Source organism: Phascolarctos cinereus, unplaced genomic scaffold, assembly GCF_003287225.1.
Source record: "Phascolarctos cinereus isolate Bilbo 61053 unplaced genomic scaffold, phaCin_HiC Scaffold_2;HRSCAF=192, whole genome shotgun sequence".
NCBI classification, from domain to species: Eukaryota; Metazoa; Chordata; class Mammalia; order Diprotodontia; family Phascolarctidae; genus Phascolarctos; species Phascolarctos cinereus.
Genome location: NW_027555625.1, coordinates 251,170,830 through 251,186,740, shown reverse-complemented (window position 1 = coordinate 251,186,740; position 15,911 = coordinate 251,170,830). Strand labels below are relative to the sequence as shown.

The 15,911-nt window shown below is 43.3% G+C and overlaps 1 protein-coding gene across 1 annotated transcript; it reads right to left on the bottom strand.

Moving 5' to 3' along the window:
* Positions 1-1,188: 1,188 nt before the first annotated feature.
* PPDPF (pancreatic progenitor cell differentiation and proliferation factor) lies at positions 1,189-7,909 on the bottom strand. The gene is made up of 5 exons (XM_020981587.2): positions 7,728-7,909; positions 3,256-3,340; positions 2,429-2,506; positions 2,032-2,128; positions 1,189-1,650 (listed from the first exon to the last, which is right to left on the bottom strand). Exons 2-5 carry the CDS (start codon positions 3,308-3,310, stop codon positions 1,536-1,538), a joined length of 345 nt encoding a protein of 114 aa, XP_020837246.1. The 5' UTR covers positions 3,311-3,340; positions 7,728-7,909; the 3' UTR covers positions 1,189-1,535.
* Positions 7,910-15,911: the final 8,002 nt, after the last annotated feature.

Here is a 15,911-nt window from a genome sequence, read left to right as displayed (position 1 = left end):
AGAAACCAGCAACCTTTCCTTGTTCATCCACATTTTATATAATTCCAGACTTTCAGGTGTTTACCTAAAGTCAATGCCTAACTATATAACTGCATCTGCTGAATCAGGGCTAGTTACTGTTAGCACTGCACAGGAAAGGGAAATGGGAGAAAAGAGAGAAAGGTTGGCAGAGCTGCTATGAGGCTTTGACCTTCCTGGCTTATGTTGCAGCTGGTGACACATTGGTTAGAGCACTGGACCTGAAGTCAGGTAGATCCCAGTTCAAATCTATCTAAAACACTTACTAGCCATCTGGACCCTGGACAAGTCACTTAACCTGTTTCCCTGATACCTGCCAGGGTTGTTGTGAGGGTTAAATGAAGTAAATGCTAAGCATATGGCAGGTGCTATATAAACGCTCCTTGCTTCCCTTCCCCCTCATACAATTCAACCTCCTAGTGATTGATGGAGCTTAATTTGTATATGCTCTCTCAATACAACACACAAAGAAGCATTCTGCCAATTCATTTAGGAATTCGCCCTTTTGTCCTCTTACAGCTAGGAGTGAGGCAGGGTAAGGAGGCTCAAAGGTGGGACTTTGGGAATTAGTCTCTGGGAAATGAAAGGAAGTCACAGGTAATTCCTGGCTGGCCTTGGTTCCCAGAGGGTCTCTGAGGAAGAACTAGTCTTCTATAGGAGAAGGGATACGGTACACAGCAGTTACCCTGGCATGTGCTCTCTTCTCCATCCCCAACTCAACTACTCAGGCCCTGTTTGGGGGACCTGACCTCTTTTCTAGTCTTTTTTGGGGGATACATAGCAGATAGCCTGGGCCCCTGGATTCTTTGCCCTAGGATGGTGTGATCCTGAGCGAAGTCTGGGGTTAAGAATACAGCAGATATAAGGAAAGTCTTAAGGGTAAAGGAGAATGGGCAGCAAACTGCTTCATCAAGCATTCCTCAGTATGCACAGACCCAGACCCAGACAAGCATTATCCTTCTTTCCTGATCATCCCACTTCTTCCTTGCTAACCGCTTCCTGCTTAACCACCTGCAGCAGTTCTTTCTGACTAAAGGAAGTGTCCTTTGAAAGAAACTGGACTTTTAATCTGGCTTAATCATCAGGTTGCAAATGAGTGATTACAGGTGCTACCAAGAGAAGGAACGGCCCAAGCCAAAAGAGGAAAGCGCTCCATTAAGGCACGCATCATTAAAAGGCTGCTCAAAGTTTATTAGTTTCCTTTGAGTACAAAGTAAACGGGTTACTGAGGCTGCTGGAAAGCACATACGTGATTCAGATAGTAAAAAAAAAAAACAATAACAGTGTGGTTTCTTTTACTGTTTTTTGGTGTTTTGCTTTTGTTTTCCTTAAAAAAAAACCACACACACACACACACAACACAACTACTTCTACACTTAAGCAGCCTGTCTATTCTAAGGGAATAGGCAGGGGACAGAAGGGGGGGAAAGAGGAGGGGAAGGGAGGGGAGGGGGAAATGGGCTCTGATGCCTAGCACACTTCAGAAGCGGGGGGAGCAGCAAGGAGGGTGCTGCTGCTCATGCAGAAGGCCCAGTGCTGGTCTTGCTGGGCTCGCTGACACGCCGCTTCCTCATGGCCTCCTGAGCCAGGTCACAGGTGATCGTGCCATGAGCAACCTGGAAAGTTCCTGAGCTGCAAGTCAAATATCAGAGGGAGAGTCAAGCATTAATAAATTCCAATGCTACAGAAAGCACCAGCACCCCAGGAGGTGCTGGGTTAGGAAGCCCTTCACCACTCCTCCCTGCCCACCCCCAATTTCCAGCCTGTCCTGGTTCATTTTTCCATTTTTCCTGTATTTCACACTGTAATAATAAATTCTCATTCATTGCAGAGTTATGACCAAGTAAACTAACGGTAGGCTAAAAGCCAGGATTTTTTTGGGTAGGTGGGAGAGAGTAGACTTAGATTGTCAAAAATCACATTATTTTTCTTAAGTCACACTCAACTTTTTCAGCCCTCACCCTCCAGTTCCAAGCCCACTACATAGCTGTCTCCAATCAGAGGTTCACTTACTGCTCTGGGGATTCCAATACAGTTGTCATGAATGGATGACTCGACTTCCCGAAGAAGAAGCTTGCCCACCAGTGGCCTGGGTCTGATTTGGGAAGACCTAGAACAGCCAAGAGAGAGAGTCATTCATCTTGGGATTAATTCAGAGTAGTTACCAACCTGCTAATTCTGTAGAATCAACTCTCCTTTTCATTCCTGTCAAATGCTTCTCCCAAAGCAAAGGAACAGGTCAAATCCCAGCCCTTCTGCCTATCCCTGGCTGCTGGAGAATTTAGGAGCTCCTGTTCACCCTCCTCTCATTTGACTATTCTTTGCTTCTTGGTAGTCTAGTACTGTACTTTGTTAAGCATATATAGAGGATGGGCATGCTCCTAAAGGTTAATAAGGGTGCTATACTCACCAGGATGATGGGGGATCACTTCCCCAGAATACTCAGCACTTCCACAGGAGCTGTTGCTGGAAGTGGAACCCAGACGCCCTGGGAAGGAAACACTGTGTCACTAGTGCCTCCTTCCCTAGAATAGAGATAGTCTTCAGCCCTCTCTGGGTTATTGGGATGGCTACTCAAAGTCTCCCCCAAACCTTGGAATTTTGCCACTTCCATGGGGGCCAGAGGAGCCCTCTTCCAATAGATCAACAATTTACTATGTCTCGTTTTTCACCTAATCAAATCAGAGCTCCAACTATACAGTTAATTATTCTCACATCACAAATTGGTGCCAATTGTAAAGATCAGCAAGGCTGTACACCACTGGCTAAGTGTATGCCTTTGGGACCACTGGTCAGAGTTAAGGGGTACACTGGAGGAGTTAAAGAGGGTTTATACAAAGTGCTTTCTTCTAAAAACTTTGTGAGGTAGGCAGTATAAGCAGGATTTACACCCATTTTACAGATGAGAAAACGGAGGCTCAGATTGCTGAAGTGACTTGCCCAAGGTCACACAGCTACTAAATGGTGGTGGAGCCAGGACTTGAACCTGGGTGGGTGTTCTGCCTCTGAGTCCGGTGGTTTCTCCACTTATACCCTGCTGCATGCCCTGACATCTTTTCACCAGGCTGAGTTCAATTTATAGCTAGGGGCTGTATATGTTCTTTTCATAATGGATTTTCGAGTGTCAGTAGAAATCCCCAGTCCTCCTTCAGTACATCAGGTAGCTGAGTGCCCACAGGCCCACTGGACCCTATGGTTCTAGCCAGGCTAGGGCTTGAGGTGGCAGGGAGGCCTTACTTCGGTAGTAGTCATGGGTTGCTACGAGTGAACCGCTGGACGGGATTGCTGCCATGTTGCTTGTTCTTATTGGGATGATGTAAACCTGCAGGGGAGACAGTTATAATTTTCAGATGCACTTTGGCTCTCCCCATAAGTGAAGCAATTGTTCCTCCTCTAGTGACCTGGCTCTATGGAGCCTGCAGCTCCAAAGAGGTGAGATACTATTTGGACCCCAATACTTTCCTCCAGAAAGTATTCCTCAAGGTAACTGCAGAATTTCTACCTACTTTCAGAAGTTTCTAAGACAATGAGTGTGACTTCATGGGCTAAATCTTGGGCACTCCCTCACCCTTATAGGTCTTTTAAGTATATCCTAATGCCATGAGACAATGATTTTTGTAGAAATTATAGATAACCAATCCCACTTCTACCTTGCTTGTTAATTGTAGAGTGTTAAAAAATAACTAAGAGATGTTTGTGTTACTAAATCCTCTTGGAAATGAGAAAACTGGGGTGGCTTTTAGGAAACTTTCCTAGAGTACTGGCAAAGGAGGTATTTTCAGAGAAATGGTTACTTGTACTGAAAGTTGAATTCTCAGTATTTCTCCAGACAATCGTGGAAGCACCACCATCCCAGTAACCCAGGCTTTCAGCCCAGTTATCTTTGACTCTTTTCTCCACCCCTAAACTGCCTAGCTCTAACAAGGCATCTTACCTGGTATTTCTCCTATCTGTCCTCTTCTTTCTATCAACTTGACACCACTCTAGTTCAGGTCCTTCTGCCTAGACCTGTATCCACTACAAGGTGATTCCAAAATAACTGAATGCCTTCTCAAATTTAATTAAATTACACGAACATATCACATGCACCAGATTGCAGAATTACCCTTACATTTTTCAATTTTCTTCCAGATACTTTACGAAATTTTTACCAGACACCTTTACAAAATTGTTTTCAAATGTTCAGGAAACTTTGACTGATGCTTTACCCCCTAGGCTAAAACTGTTCTCTCCCCCAAGAAATATCCTAAAACACCCTGCAGCTCCTTTGTAACATCCTCCCAAGAGAGAGTTCTTCCCGGAACTTCCACTTTACGGCCCAGACCAGGGGTGGGGAACCTGCAGCCTCGAGGCGAAATGTGGCCCTCTAGGAACTCAGGTGAGGGAGGCCCTTTGAATTCAAACTTCACAGAACAAATCCCCTTAATAAAAAGATACGTTCTGTAAAACTTGGACTCAGTCAAAAGGCTGAATCCAAGGACCTAGAAGGCCACTTGTGGCCTTGCAGCCGAAGTTCCCCACACGTGGCCCAGAACCTCCTTCATTCTCCCACTAATCACCAGGTTGGGGGGAGAGCACCTTCTCAGTTCCTTTCTATTCGTTGTCCTCCACCACCAGAATAAGCCCGTTGTGAGAAGGGTCTACTACCTTTCTTTTTTGTTTGTATTTTTATCTCCAGAGTACAGTGTCTGTCTGGCATGTACTGAGTGCTTAATAAACGCTAGTTGATTAGACGTGCATAGTTTAGAACAGAATCTTGCATAATGGCTGCCTAAGAAATGCTAGTTAAACGGAATCCTAGTATCGACCCCGAGGACAGTAAGAGTCCAACTCGGTTACGAGAGAGCATTGCTTTTAAGTTTTTTCAGCACGAACTTAGTGGCAAAGCTTAGCATTCACGGTATTAAGCTGCCCTCTTCTCTCACATCCGCACATTCTCCCCATACACCCTTACCCTAGCAGCAACATTAAGAGAGGTTTCGTGTTACTAACTGCCTGTTGTTCTCTGGCAACAAAGAGGGCCTGCACAAGAAAACAGAAGTGCATTGTTTGGACTCTTTGCTGCGGTCAGCGATTTCGGCACTGAAAGGAGGCAAGCCCGCCTCTCCCTAATTCCTCCAGACAACTGTCTATTATTTGCACCGCCCCGTTTGGGGCTCCTCCCCCGCAGCCTTACATAACCTTAGCAGCGGGCGGGGGGAAGGGGGTACCCCACCCAGGACTCCATCAAACCGGTTCAAACTGGCTCAGAGAAACCCGCAGGTCCAGTGCCAAGCTTTCCCAGTTCCGAGATTCCAACCCTAACTACGGACAGCAAAGGAGAGATGGCGGAGCTGGAGAGGGGGCGGGGATGCAGTGTCTCTCTTCTCCAGACCCTTCCCAGAGCAACCAAGGGCCGGTAGGAACCGGATCAGCCTCAACACGGGACAGCAAGGGGAAGGCGCTGTTGTTCTCCAGATCAGCAGGAACCCGCCTCCCCACCCCTGCTTAGCCCCGCCCAGCAGACTCCAAAAGAAGCCAGGCTAAACGAGAAGGGTATTAATTTATACTAAGCTAGTTCGAATTTAAAAGACACAGGCTATTCCATCCTTTGGTCCAGTCGGCGTCTTAATCGTATACACACATCAAGGAAAGCGTCTAGGATTAGGCTTGGATGCTTTTAGGTATACCGACCCCCTCTAACTTTGCAGGCGTCCTGGTTTGTCTGGCCACATGCCCTAGGGATTTTTTTTGGGGGGTGTAGAGGGTGGGATACAGTATTAAGAAAATGACCTGGATAAGAGTCAATGTTGAGTCTGTTTCCGGACCTCTGGCCTTTCTCTTGCCTCTTCCGCCAAACCCATTACTGTCTAAACCGGTTGTGGTTGTTTCAGACAGAACTAAGACCTCCACGTGTTAACAGGGAAGGCCTGTCTTCCAGAGATCAAGGCCAACTTTGACCAAAAAAAGATTTGATCCAACCAATCGAGGCCGGCACATGTGTGAGGTCCTTTCTAATGGCCATATTTGGGAAGCAGATCTGATCGGACAGAATTCCTGAGGTTGTCACAAGGGCCAACAGGGCTGGTCCTGTTTGATAGAACCTAGATGCATTCAAGCCTCCCCGCTTTCTCAAAGAGTACCTAGAAATGGCGAACTGGGTGGTTGGGGGGTGTACAAAGAAAGGGCTAGGCTTGCCTCAACACGTGCTGTGGGTGAGGAAGAGTGGGGCATTCACCTGAGTACTCTACACAGTGATCCTAGGTGGGACGAAATGACGGTTCCCTCTCCACCCTAGACAGTAGGGCCGAGGCCTGAAAGAAGGCAAACAAAGCTTCACAAAAGGCCAGGAAGAGAGACAATCACCGACTGGGGGAGGGGGAGGAGGGAAATAAAAAGGCGATGGGGGGAGAGAAGGGAGAAATATTGGTGGAAGAGGAAGTGGTTTATATTATTTTCTCCCAAACAGTTCCTAATCTACATCCTTTTAGGTGGAAAACACATACTACCCCCCAGCACCCAAGCACAGCAGTGAAAAAGCCTGCAGAAACCAGGTAATTACAGTAAAACACCGCCACCTCCGAAAGAGCTCAATTACCGCCCAGAGCTAAGAGCTAAGGCAGAAGCACCTTTCCAGTTTCTAAGATCTCCGAAACCTTTGGAGAGTGTCGATTTCTCAGGATGCCTTATTTTGAGGACTAAATCTGTCAGTGGAATCTTGATTCATCTTCCCAGGGAAGTAGCGTTGGGGTAGTCAAAGAGTGGGGGTTGGACCTTCACACTTCAGAATCTAGCCTTAAATCTTAACTTAGCCACGCCTTACCATATAAGACTTCTGATTTACCACAGCGTTTAGTGCCCATTCTCCGCCGTCCTGCCAACCTCCAAAAAGTTACTTTGCTACTTAAATGGGTGCATGGGCTTCCCCCGATAGAATGTGGGAGCGCCGTTGAGGGTATGAAGTTTTGTCTTTCAAACTCTGGCACCTAATACAGAATACATTTAAATATATTTTGATTGAGAAGTCAACCAGGACCCTTTCTGGTCCTATTTTCCTTACCTATAAAATGAAAGGTTTGACTAAGTCTCTAAGGCCCCTTTCACCTCGATTAATTTTTATTTTGCTCAGCCAATGCCCCAAAGTTCCTCAAATCTAGCCTCTCCTGAGAGCTCTGCCATCCAGGAACCCTGAGGGTTCTTTTTTTTAAAGTTTGAGTATTTATTTGGGACTTTCCCTAATACTGTAGTTTTATTCCCTTGTAATAAGATTTAGGGTAATAGGAAAGGTTTTTAGAGATATGGAGTGCATCCCTTTCATTTACAGATAAGGGAAACTGAGTGACTAACTCGAGGTTATGCAAGAGCGCTAAGAGACTTGCCAGAGGTAGTAAGGAGCAGAGACAGAACCGGAACCCAAAGTCTTCTCAAAGCGGTGCTCCTTTCACTTGGATACACTTACACTTCCGCATGTAGCTCTGGCCTAGAAGTGCCTAATACAAGTCCCAGTGCCCTGGCTCCTTAGCTAGTCTTCCTGGACAATCTTTAAAATGGAGTCTGGACTTTGCCCTGCGAGGGTGGGGTCTCCTCCCCTCCCCTCTTAGTCTTCCCCTAGCCTTCTGCTAGGGACTCACCGCACAAGGGAAGGCAAGAGTGAGGGACGGGGCGATGAGAGCTACCCAGCCGCCGAAAGAGGACTGCTGCTAGCTCTCCTCTCAGCTCGTCCTGCTTACCTTAGTGGCGGCTCCCGAGCAGCCCCTGTCAGACAGTGGGCTGCGGCGGACGATCACGGATGACCTGGCTCAGGGGAAGGGGGCGCTAGGCCACAGAGCCCATTTGTAAAGGAGATTACGGGAGGATACTCCACGGCAACGAAAATGCGAGAGTTCTTTGGGTTTGACTCGAGAGGGCCGAGCAAAGACTTATATAATGTGGCTAGAGGGGCGGGGGAAGGTGCTCGTCATTGGAGGTGGGAGGAACAAATCCCGGCCTCCGCCTCTGTACTCCGCCCCAGTTGAGGCTCGGAAGAGCACCGCGCAGAGTGAAATAGAGACAGACCCGAACGCTTTGACTGGCAGAGGTGCGGAGCGGACAAAGACTTCCACCCCTTTTGCGTGGACAACGAGGCATTCGAGCTATTACTGGGAAGGAGCTGGGAATAAAAAGATGTGGTCCAAATTTATCCTTAATTGAAGGAGCTCCTAGAGAAGGAGCACTTGAAAAATTAAAAAACCTCCCATGTGCAGCAGGTGTTGGAGCCAGTCTTCTGTCTTCCTCCTTTGCAGCTAGCCCTAGAAGCTTCCTGGACGGGAAGGAAGCCGATGCTTTTAGGGCCCCTCCCCAACTTTGCTTCCATGATTTGTGTCCTTTGGGCGGACGTGTGTGTCTATAGGGTGTGTGTTGGTAACCAAAGTCCCAGAATAGGGTGTGTATGTGTGTGCTCCAAAGTTCCTAGAGTCTGGCCTTGGCATGACTATTCTGAGCCCTTTTCAGAGGCTTTCCAGCAAATTGACAGGACCTTCCTAGCTTGGAAGATAACTCTGAGTAAACCAAATTCCTGAGGTTTCCCATGCCCATTGTCTGTCTTGGCGTTCATAAAAACCCCAAGGTGTATCAAAACTGACCAAAAGACCAGGATGATGAGGGCATCCCCTGATGTGCCCAGGCTGAGGGTTGGGTTGCTGATGGAAGACAGGAATGAGGGGAAGAGGGAGTAGCACAGTTTAGCAGGGGTAGACTTTATATTATCCTCCCTCCCCTCCCCGCCCACACACACTTCAAAGAAATGTATTGTAATTTTATTGAAACACTTTGTTTAAAATGAAATAGCCTGGGTTTTGGAGGTCAGGGGATCTGAGGATGGGTCGGATGGAATCTGTCAGGAATTCAGAGGCAGGTTGCCTGCTATCCTAGTCCTCCAATTCACTCTTCTAGCAGCAGACTTCCTCATCCAGTGTCTGATATGTTTCTTTGAACTAGGACCAGGGCTAGCTCTGACTCCCCAGTGCTACTGTGGCTCTGAAAGTGAAGAATGAAACCCTACCGGGGCCATAAGCTTCAGGGAAGCTGATTGACTAGGAGAAGCAGGGGCTCAGGAAGGAGAAAGGGCAGGGAGAATAGGGCCCCCAATAGGGATTTGGTAAATTCCCCAACAGTCTGAGGAGAGGCAGGGAAGTAAAGATATTGGGGAGTGAGCTGGTTATTCCGATTCATTCAGAACCTAGAAAGACTGCCTTGGGTGGGGCATGACCTGGGGGGGACTGACTGACTGCATAGAATTTTTAGCCTAGAGAAAACCTAGGGAGAATGTTATTTCTGTATTCAGGTATATGAAAAGCTGTTATATGGAAGTGTGTACTTTTCCCCCTGCTTAGACATAGAAGGAAGAAACAAGAGTAATGGGCATATATTGCAGGAGTAAGATTTTATCTTTTTTTAACTCAATTTTATTTTTTCCCCAATTATCAAGCATCAATTTTCTATCTCTCCTTCCCCACACTGAAAAAAAGGGAAAAATCCCACCCCCAAAATTCCCACATTGGCCACGTTAAAAAACAAAACACAACATCTCATTTTTTATACTAGTCCGTCACATCTCTATCAAGAGGTGGGTAGCATTCTTCATCGTCAGTCCTTTGTGATCAGAGTCTTCAGTTCTTTCAAAACTGTTTTTACAATGTTGTTATAATTATAAATTGTTCTCCTGTTTCACTACACTCTGCATCAGTTCACACAGCTCTTCCTAGGTTTTCTCTGTGGCTGTCTCTTTCATCATTTCTTATAGCACAATAATATTCTATTAATTTATATATCATAATTTTTTTCAGCTATTTCTCAATTGATAGGCATCTCCTTAGTTGCTAATTTGCCACTACAAAACAAGCTGACATAAATATTTTTGTAGAAATAGTACTTTTGATCTCTTTCTTTGATCTCCTTGGGATATATGCCCAGTATCAGTATCAGTGGTCAAAGGATATACACAATCTAGTAACTTTTTGAGCTACTTCTAAATTGCTTTCTGGTATAGCTAAGTCATAAAATCACCAACTGTGGAGCTGTTTCCTCCAAATGCCTCCAATATTTATATTTCTTTTTTTTGTCAGCTTTTCTAGTCAGATAGGTATGAAGTAGAATTGCAAAGTTGCTATAATTTTCATTTCTATGATTATTAGTGAATTGGAACATTTCATATAGCTTTAGATAGCTTGTATATTTTTCCTCTTCATATCTTTTGACCATTTATCATTTGGGAAATAGCTTTTATTTTTATAAATTCAAATTAGCTCCATATATATCTTGGAAATGAAACTTTTTTCAGAGAAACATACTGTGGAGATTTTTTTTTTCTCCCAGTTAACTGCTTCCCTTTTAATTTTAGCTGCTTTGGATTTATTTGTGCAAAAAACATTTACATTTTATGTAATCCAAATTGCCCATTTTTTTCTGTGATCTTCTCTATTCCTTTTTTAGGTCTTGAACTCTTCCCCTATCCATTGATCTGAAAGGTAATATTTTCTTGTCCCTCTAATTTATTTTGATGTGATATTTTGTATTTAAGTCAAATATTCATTTGGAGCTTATCTTGGTATGTGATGTGAAATTTTGGTCTAAATCTAATTTCTGCCAGACTGCTGTCCATTTTTTTTTTTGCCATATAGTGAGTCGTTACCCCAGTGTTTGGATTTAGAGAACACTGGACTGCTAAGTTCATTTGCTTCCGTATGTTGTGTACCTAATTTGTTCCATTAATCAACCTGTATTTTAAAACCATTGTCAACTTGTTTTGATGATTACTGCTTTGTAGTTCCTTTTGGGACCTCCATTTTGGGGATGAATGAGGTCCAGGTCAGCCATGTTTCATTCCTTTTCTGGCTGTTTTTCTGATTCTAATGACTTTGCCACTATAGTTTACCTAGGCCTCTCTCATCACCTGGGGCTTTTTCTCCCCACAGTACCCTTCCACCATGCTACCCCCATTCTCTCATTAGTGCATTCCTTTCAGAGCTTCCGTTTTTTGGAGCAGGCCAGCTGTGCTTCATTGCCCTCTAACCTGTGCTTTTGACTCTAAGGATTTTCTACCATATTCTTTTCTTCATTAGAATGTAAGCTTCTCAAGGACAAGGATTGTCTTTCTTTTTGCTTGTATTTGTATCTTTAGTGCTTAGCACAGTGCCTGGTATGTAGCAAATACTTAAATGCTTGATACCTACCTTTGTTGTTGTTTGGTCATTTCAGTTGTGTCCAACTCTTTGTAACATAATTTGGGGTTTTCTTGGCAAAGACACTGGAAGGGTTTGCCATTTCCTTCTCCAGCTCATTTTACAGATGAGGAAACTGAGGCAAGTGATCTTCTCTATTCCTGAGTGACTTGCCCAGGGTCACATAGCTATTAAGTGTCTAAGGCAAGATTTGAGTTCAGGAAGATGAGTCTTCCTGACTTCAGTCCCAGCACTCTATCTACTGCAACAACTGCCCATGGGGATAATACTTGTAATAATCACCTCACAGGGTTGTTGTGAGGGTCAAATGAATTTATGTATGTAAAGATCTTTGTAATCATTAAAGCAATATATAAGGTTCAGTTATTGTCATCATCATTATCCTTATCATCCTAGAAAACATAAATAGCCCTACAGGTTTTATAAGGTTGAAAGAATAAGGTAATATGATCAAGCAATCAACCAAGAATTCATTGAACTCCTACTATGTGCCAGACACTGTACTAGGCCTTGAATGAAGCAATCCTCACTCACAAGAGAAAAAAAAAGGAAGAAGGAGGAAAAAAAAATAAAAACAGGGGAAATCAGGGCATACAGAATGCAGAAAGGAAATAGAGAATGGCACTGGCAAGGCTGGCCCGCAGAGAGCTTGCCATCACCCTGGCTTCTCTCAGTTAGAGAGGGATTCTATAGCTCTTGAGTCATTTGATAAAGGAGACTTATAGGAGGATCTCATTCCCTGAAGGCAGGGGTGGGGAACCTGTGGCCTGAAGGCCACTTGGCCCTCTAGATCCTCTAGAGAGGCCCTTTAATTGAATCCACACTTCACAGGACAACTCCCTTTAATAAAAGGATTTGTGTTGTGAAATTTGGATGTAGTCAAAAGGTAGCACCCAAGGACCTAGAAGGTCACCAGCGGTCTCCAGGCTGAAGGTTTCCCACCCCCTGCCTTAAGGTTTTCCTCCCATTGGAAGCTAAGGTGCCTCCCTGGGAGTGACATTCAGCTGACTGCTCTGAGACACCCTGTTCTTTCCAGCCAAAGGCTATGACGTAACAAGTTATCAAGCAGAAGAATCAAAAAACAACAACAAAAAAGCTTATCCCTAGCATTTGGTAACATTTATCCTTCTAAAGACTTGGAGGAATGGAGGGTATATCAACCAGGCCCCTGTTCGTTAAGGCCTGTGCAGGAAAGATGTCAGGCTTCTATTTTTTAGACATTCTTCTCCCTCGCTCCTGTCTTTCCCATCCTAGTAACGTGTCCTTTCTTTTCTCCTCAATTTTTTCAAATCCAGATGGAATTTTCCATTTATGTTGCACATTGCTTATCTCCTTATCTTCCAAAGAGCACTGATGATAGATCCAATTTTGAAAAGGTATAGAGGTTGAGCAACTAATGGGGACTGGTAAAGAGGTTCTTCTTCAGCTAGGTATTCATAAAACTGGAAGCCCTAGTTTTTACTTTGACAGCGGTTATGAGGAAAATAAAAATAAACTCTATTTGGAAAGTTGGAAGCATTCCATGGTGGCAGGGCATCTGTTGACCTTCTGAACTGAATTTTTTCATTGCCATTTGTGAGCACAAATGAGATATCCTGCTTTTGCAGTATGGTTCTAGACACTGTAGACATTGGATAAGTTTTTGTTAGAATGGAAGAGTGTCAGTGACTACTCCAGTTAGGGATGGCAATAAGGACACCCCTCTACATCATCTTCATGAGTTCAAATCTGGCCTCAGACACTTGCTAGCTGTATGACCCTGGGGAAGTCACTTAACCTTGTTTGCCTCAGTTTTCTTATCTGTAAAATGAGCTGGAGAAGGAAACGACAAATCACTCCAGTATCTTTGCCAAGAAAACCCCAAATGAGGTCACAAAGAGTTGGACACAATTGAAAATGACTGAACAATGAGACTATATCACCAGGGTTGGGGATTGTAAGAAAGATTTTAAGGGGTTAGGCTTCTGCAGCAGGGTAAGAAATTCCAAGACCTTGTGGATAGTCCCTCAACCAATCAGAAAGTAGAGCAAACAACTAGTTCTTTAAGAAGGAGCCCTGGAGGCTAAACCAGTTGCAACTTGTCATGTTCAAAGACTGGACTTTGACCTGGCAAAGGCTTTTCTCCACTGAGCTTGCTTAATAAGCTTATTAAATATTAACTGACACACCCCATTTTTGAACATGGGACCCATGAAGTAGGCGGAGTTAACAGAACATGGACAAACATGTGATGGGCTGTCCAGGAAGAATGTAACTCAGATGAACCAGACCAATAATATTAGCCCTGACGGGTGGAGTATGGATCTTACTAACAGTTTAAAAATTGATTCTACCACTGAACCAGTACCCACACGCTATAAAGTGTGTTGTGCCTGCTTCTCTTGTGAGAAGTGTAATAAAGGCTTTCCTTCACTCACTCACTGTAGTAGATTTTTGTTTCAGATTTTTCTAACAGGGATCATGGCCAAACCTAACTTATTGCTCACTACATTTTTATTAGGCATTTATCGTGTGGAGGTAAAGTGGTACAGTGAAATAAGTCCTGGATGGTGTCAAAAGACCTTGTTCAAATTCCCAGATTTAGGCCTCAGTTTTCTCATCTGAAAAATGAGAAGTTTGAACTAGACTGCTTCTAGGATCCCTTCCAGCTCTAAATCCATGATCCCAGGGCCCTATATGTGATACTGTAAAGTTCTAGGGATACCATAGGACCCATGCTGTATCTCAATCTGAGCAATAATGGCAGACACACATATTACTTTGTGCCTTGAAAAGGGCCATATAGCTGAACAAGTTGTGTTATATGATTGTGATGGAATACTATTGTGCTGTAAGAAATGGCAAGCAAGATATTCTCAGAAAAACTTGGGAAGACTTACATGAACTGATGCAAAGTGAAATGAGCAGAACCAGAAGAACAATGTACACAGTAACAGCAATTATATTATGATCAACTGTGAATGACTTAGCTATTCTCAGCAATACAGTGATCCAACACAATTCCAAAGAACTTATGATGAAAAATGTTATCCATTTCTAGAGAAAGAACTGATGAAGTCTGAATGCAGATTGAGGCATACTTTTTTTTAAACTTTATTTTTCTTGGTTTTTTTGTCTGAGTTTTCTTTCACAACATGACTAATGTGGAAATATATTGTGCATGACTGCATGTATATAACCTATATCAAACTGCTTGCCTTCTTAATGAAGTGGGAGACGAGGGAGGGAGAGAATTTGGAATTCAAAATAAAAAAAAAGAATGTTAAAAATTGTTTTTACATGTAATTAGGGAAAAATAATATACTAAACAAATATAGTAGGAAAAGGGCCATGTAAATACAATTATCATTATTTCTTTGTTTTAGCATGCCAGGAAATGTTTAACAACTGGTTCTCAGGTGCTGGGTTGGGGGAGGAATTTATTCATGACACACTTTAAAGTTTAACCTATATTATTAATATTTCTCCATCAATTTAAATCTAGACAATGAACAAAATAATAAACCGAGCCCTGATTTATAGCACTTCTTGATTTCTGAGATGGATATGCTCGTGCTGAAAATTGTTACATTTTCAGCATGTCCTTCAGATAATCCTGGTATACTTTAGAGATTTTCTAATGCTAGGCATTATACAATAGTGGATGGAGTACTGGACTTGGAATCAGGTAGACCTTGGTTCAAATCATACTTCAAATGCTTATTAGCTTTGTGACCCTAGACCAGGCTTTTAACCTTTTTTAATCTTAGTTTCCTTCTCTGTAAAATGGGTCTAACATCTTTAACACTTAGACTAGACCTGTGATTTTATCTGTATAGAGAGCTCCCAGAAAGGAACTTTCACTTCTGTGCAGATCAGCATCTTTTCTGCAACTTATGGTCTTAGCCTTTAGAAGCATTGCTCACCTGAGCCCACATGGACTGAGGTATTTGCACCTCCCTGTTCTGTAACCAGCTATAAACTATGGACTGGGTTGGTTCCAGGGAAGGCTGTTTCTGGTGAAGAGGGGGTCCTTTTTCTCATGCTCATTACCTCATTAACTCTCCTCCCAGTTGTCCTGGGGACAATCTCATTATTATAAATTAGATTATGGCTCATAAGACAGGAGGATTCATCACAAGGTGGAATAGTGTATGTGATAGATAATATTCCTACATACAAAAAATAATGCTAACTGCAAAAGAAACATAGCACATATTAATAGAATGATTAAAACAGAATTCAGTAAGTTATAACTACTATTACAATCCACAAGGAAGGTCGTAGTTAAAATTCATCAGAAAATGTATATCTTATTCTGCAACTTCAGCCCATCATCTCTCTGCCAGAAGGTGAGTAGCATGGTTCATTGTTGGTTCTTTGGAATTATGGTAAATCATTGCACTGATAAGAGTTCTTAAGCTTTTCACGACTGGTTTTCTTTAGGATGTTGTTACTACTATATAAATTGTTTTCATTTTGCTCACTTCATTTTGCATGAGTTTATATAAGTACACATTTTTCTTAAACTCTTCTTTTAGTAATTTCTTACAGTGCAATAGTAAGTATTCCATTGCATTCATATACCATAATTTATTTACTTATTCTCCAATTGATTGGCACCGTGCCCCCCCCCCCGTTTCCAGTTCTTTGCTATAATAAAAAGAACTACTATAAATATTTTTGTACATGAGTCCTTTTTCTCTTTCAGGCATA

Excerpts from the sequence above, each read along its gene's own strand:
- PPDPF (XM_020981587.2), bottom strand. The coding sequence starts at position 3,310 with ATGGCAGCAATCCCGTCCAGCGGTTCACTCGTAGCAACCCATGACTAC. Across the intron at positions 2,507-3,255 it reads AACCCATGACTACTACCGAA|GGCGTCTGGGTTCCACTTCC; the intron begins GTAAGGCCTCCC and ends TTTCCTTCCCAG. Across the intron at positions 1,651-2,031 it reads GTATTGGAATCCCCAGAGCA|CTCAGGAACTTTCCAGGTTG; the intron begins GTAAGTGAACCT and ends TTTGACTTGCAG.